The 5,374-nt window shown below is 48.9% G+C and overlaps 1 protein-coding gene across 1 annotated transcript; it reads left to right on the top strand.

The window, feature by feature from the left end:
• Nucleotides 1–1,121: 1,121 nt before the first annotated feature.
• Nucleotides 1,122–5,089, top strand: LOC144610077 (peptidyl-prolyl cis-trans isomerase-like). The gene is made up of 6 exons (XM_078428605.1): nt 1,122–1,199; nt 3,785–3,815; nt 3,900–3,988; nt 4,081–4,177; nt 4,776–4,851; nt 4,939–5,089. Exons 1-6 carry the CDS (start codon nt 1,125–1,127, stop codon nt 5,087–5,089), a joined length of 519 nt encoding a protein of 172 aa, XP_078284731.1. The 5' UTR covers nt 1,122–1,124.
• The last annotated feature ends 285 nt before the right edge of the window (nt 5,090–5,374 follow it).

The following is a 5,374-nucleotide window of genomic DNA, read 5'->3' on the forward strand; positions in this document are numbered from 1 at the left end:
GTATGGGGTAAAGGCAGGAATGGGGTACTGATTGAGAATGATCAGCCATGATCACATTGAATGGTGGTACTGTCTCGAAGGGCCGATTGGCCTACTCCTGCAACTATTGTCTATTGTCTATAAAATAATTATTGGAACGAAAGTATTCAGATGTTAAATTTTGCCTTGAATTACCAGTTCACAACAGATGGCTTTCATTAATCTTTTATTTAAAAGTATTTAGATATTCCACATCTAGCAGTGGACCTAATGCCCTGAATTACTGACATTCTGTTACCTCCTCAGCAGGACCTGCCAATGCACTAGCTTTAATTAGTACAGGTGTCAGGGGTTATGGGGAGAAGGCAGGAGAATGGGGTTAGGAGGGAGAGATAGATCAGCCATGATTGAATGGCAGAGTGGACTTGATGGGCCGAATGGCCTAAATCTGCTGCTGACACTTATGAACATGATATTCTGAACATAACATACTTTATTAATATGGTAGTAATCTTATGTTTTTAATACTATAGGATATGAGACAAATAACAGTGAGATATAATGGGGGAGAAAGACTCCAGCACTTTGTGTCTTTTTCTGTAAAACAGCAAATCTGCATTTCCTTGTTTTCCAATACCACAGCCCTTGAGGATTGTAGTAAGTTATGTTTGAAATTGTTTTATACTTGGTCTTTTCCAATGATTTCACGCCATAAACTGAAATTGAACTCGGTGAATTTATTTAAAAATCGTTGTTTTTTGTAAAATAAAAACTGCAGATGCTGGAAATCTTTGTTTGAAAACACCCCACAAAAGTGCTGGAGAACTCATCTGATAAAAGCCTGAGCCGCTGATTTTCGAGCCACTCATTAACAAAACTCTTGTAAGTGCCAGCACATTTGCAGCCTCGCCACTTGTCTGATGCTTTTCATTCCACAGTCTCAATGTATCAAAAACGTGGTCTTGTGCAAAGGCATCGACAAGATGAAGCGCTTTCACACCCGAGGGGTTTTGTTTTGCTTTGATTACCGCCCTGGTGTCTGGGTTGCAGTGGATCACGGAAGGAGATGCAGGGAATGTCCCGGCGAGGGCGGTGCAGAGACCATTCCTTTCACATTCGCCTGGCAGCTGAGAAGGTGCAGGACCATGGCGGGCAAAACCCCCCAGGTGTTTATGGACATCTCCATCGGTGGCAAGCCCGAGGGTCGCATTGTGATGGAGGTAAGCAAAGAGGGGTGTACATCATCTCCACCCCCCCTCCACACACACACACGCACACACACCCCCACACACACACACACACCCTCACACACACACACACCCACACACACACACACCCACACCCCCCCCCCCACACACACACACACACACACCCTCACACACACACACACCCACACACACACACACACCCCTCCACACGCACACACACACACACACACCCCCACACACACACCCCCCCACAACCACACACACACACACACACCCCTCCACACACACCCGCACACACACACACACCCACCCACACGCACACACCCACACACACACACACCCACACACACACACACCCCTCCACACGCACACACACACACACACCCCCACACACACACACCCCCACAACCACACACACACACACACACACCCCTCCACACACACCCGCACACACACACACACACACACACCCACCCACACGCACACACCCACACACGCACACACCCACACACACACCCATACACCCATACACCCACACACACACACATACACACACACACACACACACCCACACACAAACACCCACACACACACACCCCCACACCCCCCCCACACACACACCCACACACACCCCCCCCACACACACACCCCCACCCCCACACACCCCCACACACACACCCCCCCCCCACACACACACACACCCACACCCCCCCTCCCCCACACACACACCCCTCACACACACACACCCGCATGCACACACACACACAAAGTAAAACAAACCCCAACAACTTTTTAAAAAAAACAGCACAGGAAAACAACAGGGAGCATTTAAAGCAAAATAGCTCAACTGGTGTGGACAACATTGACTGACTGCAGGCAAGTAATGCAGTGGGTTGAGTTTGGGCAGTGGGTTGAGTTTGGGCAGTGGGTTGAGTTTGGGCAGTGGGTTGAGTTTGGGCAGTGGGTTGAGTTTGGGCAGTGGGTTGAGTTTGGACAGTGGGGTTGAGTTTGGGAAGTGGGTTGAGTTTGGGCAGTGGGTTGAGTTTGGGCAGTGGGTTGAGTTTGGGCAGTGGGTTGAGTTTGGGCAGTGGGTTGAGTTTGGGCAGTGGGTTGAGTTTGGGCAGTGGGTTGGCTTTGGGCAGTGAGCGTTACACACGCGTTACGGTCCGGGACAAGTTGGTGAAATCCGTCAACTGGTGAATCTCTGCGAGAAACGGGAAACCGCAGAGGACGGTGACTGGAGCAAAGTGCAAAGTGCTGGAGGAACTCAGCGGGTCGGGCAGTGTCTGTGGAGGGAATAGACAGGCGGTGTTTCATGTTGGCACCTTTCCTCAAATTCCATCTGACGTTTTAAAGAGAGAGTTAGATTTGGCTCTTAGGGCTCAAGGGATGTGGGGAAAAAGCAGGAACGGGGCAGTGATTGTGGATGATCAGCCATGATCACATTGAATGACGGTGCACTGTGGGCGTGGGGGCGGTGGCTGCCAAGCCGAAGCTGTGCAAAAGGCGTCGGAAACTTGTTTGCAAAGCGGCTGGGCTTAAGGGTGGAGTAGCAGTAGTTGGGAGAGTTTGCCAACTTACAGCCTGGGGCTCACCAACAGTCAGTCTGTCTGTCCCTTCCTTCTCTGTTGTTTCTTTAGTGTGTGTTACATGTATGTTTTAGTGTTCCTCAGGTTGGTTTAAGTGGGGGGTTGGGGGAAATCTCTTCCTTCGAGGGGGATGGGATTTTGTTTTCCCATGTCTACCTCCGTCCTCACTGCGGCCTGACATCGTGGAGTTGGCGGCCGTTGCTGGAGACTGACTTTGAGAGCTCCAACAGTGGGTCCCTGCGGACTTACCATGGTGGAGTTGGCGGTCCCTGGTTAGATACCGACTTCGGGAGCACCAAGTAGCAGGAGCTTCGACAGCCCTGACGCGGGAGCTTCGACGCCCCGACCACGGATGGTTCGACTGCCCCGACCACGGGAGAATGAAGAGGGAAGAAGGTTGGACTTTATTGCCTTCCATCACAGTGAGGAATGTGGGGAATCCACTGGTGGATGTTCATGTCAACCTTTATGTAATTGTGCGTCTCGTTGCATTATTCAGTGTGGCTGTGTGGTAATACGAATATCACTGTAACTTCATTGGTACATGTGACAATAAAAAACACCTTTGAAACCATTGAAGGCGTGGCTGCCCAAAGGATGAACAACAACTCCACCGTGCGGCCAGGTAGAGATCAGTCTGAAGAAGGGTTGTCTGAAGAAAACCAGAACACCCGGAGAAAACGTATGCGTGGAAACTCCACATAGACAGCACCCCAGAATACCATCGAACTCCGGTCTCTGGCACCGTGAGGTAGCAACTCTATCATCTTTGATTAGTACGGGTGTCAGGGGTTACGGGGAGAAGGCAGGAGAAGAGTGTTAGGAGGGTGAGATAGATCAGCCATGATTGAATGGCGGAGTAGACTTGATGGGCCGAATGGCCTAATTCTGCTCCTATCACTCATGACCTCATGAGCCACTGTGCTGCACTAACTTCAGCGGTAATGTGGCAGAGTAGTTACTGTGCGTGGGTTGGTATTCTGACACTGTCTGTCTTGTCTCTTCCAGCTCAGGGCCGATATTGTCCCAAAGACTGCAGGTGAGTCCCAGGCTTGTGGTGTTGAGTTGCACAAAGTCCCCATCGTTTAAACATGTGGTCTAACCCTGAGTGGTTTTGTTGCAGAGAACTTCCGTGCCTTGTGTACCGGGGAGAAGGGTTTTGGTTACAAGGGCTCGACTTTCCACCGGATCATTCCTGACTTCATGTGCCAGGTTAGGACCGGTGTGTGTTCACGGTTATACTGTTGTTCTTGATCCTGCTGTTCCATGTTAACTAACGGCACATTCAACCTTGAACCAAACAGGGCGGTGACTTCACGGCACATGATGGCACTGGAGGAAAGTCCATCTACGGGGAAAAATTTGCTGATGAGAATTTCAACCTGAAGCACACAGGACCAGGTAAAATGGATTCTGTTCCCACTGCATTGGCCTGTTGCAAATTTGACCAGAACGTCTTTCCGTTGCCTCTGTAAATGCTCTCTGACCCACTGAGTTCATCCTGTGCTTTGGGTCTTGCTTGAGTTTCTGGCATCTGAGGCTTCGTGTGTCCTTAGTGGGGTTGCCTTTTGTGGGGAAAGGTGCATTGGCTGTTATGTTTTTGGTTTTCATTTATACATTTGTTTCTTTGTTCAGTTTCTGGTGGTTTTCACAACCAGAGATCGATGCTGAATTACTATCTCCCTCTTTGGTGACCCTCGGACTATCCCTGATGGCTTTGCCTTGCGCTAAACATTATTCCCTTATCATGGATCTACACTCTGTAAGTGGCTGAATTGAAATAGTGTATTGTCTTTCTGCTGACTGGTTAGCACGCAACAAAAGCTTTTCACTGTACCTCGGTACACGTGACAACAACTGAACTGTTTTACTGACCTCTGTACCACTTCCACCCCTCCCCCCTTGAAGTTCCCCTCTTCCCTTGTCTGATTCTCTCTGTACGATTCAATATCTGACCGTCACAGACAATCTGAGCACATTTGCCATCTTCTCATTGCAGGTATCCTCTCCATGGCCAATGCTGGATCAAACACAAACGGTTCACAGTTCTTTATCTGCACCATTAAAACTTCATGGTAAGCTGGCAATTTGAAAAATATATATTTTGCAGTTATTTATTGATAATATTAGAGGTAAATGGTATCACCTGCTTTGTGTTACAGGTTAGATGGCAAGCATGTTGTGTTTGGTGAGGTGGTAGAAGGCATGGATGTTGTCCAGAGGATGGAATCTACCGGCCAGCAGGATCAAGGTGCTTCTAAATCAAGCAAACCTATCCCTGTTGTCATCACTGATTGTGGAGAGTTGTCCTAAAGTATTTGAGTTTGCAATCATGCAGTTTAAATAAAGTATGACCATTTGTCACTCGCATTGTTTGGATGATCATAACTTTAGATCACTGGTGGGGCAGCACGGTGGCGCAGCGGTAGAGTTGCGCCAGAGACTGGTTCGATCCTGACTATGGGTAATGTCTGTGTGGAGTTTTTATGTTCTCCCCGTGACCTGCATGGGTTTCCCCACACATTCCAAAGACGTACAAGTTTATAGGTTAATTGGCTTTGTATAATTGCAGATTGTCCCTGGTGTACGTGGGATAGT

Source organism: Rhinoraja longicauda, chromosome 35 (genome assembly GCF_053455715.1).
Source record: "Rhinoraja longicauda isolate Sanriku21f chromosome 35, sRhiLon1.1, whole genome shotgun sequence".
NCBI classification, from domain to species: Eukaryota; Metazoa; Chordata; class Chondrichthyes; order Rajiformes; family Arhynchobatidae; genus Rhinoraja; species Rhinoraja longicauda.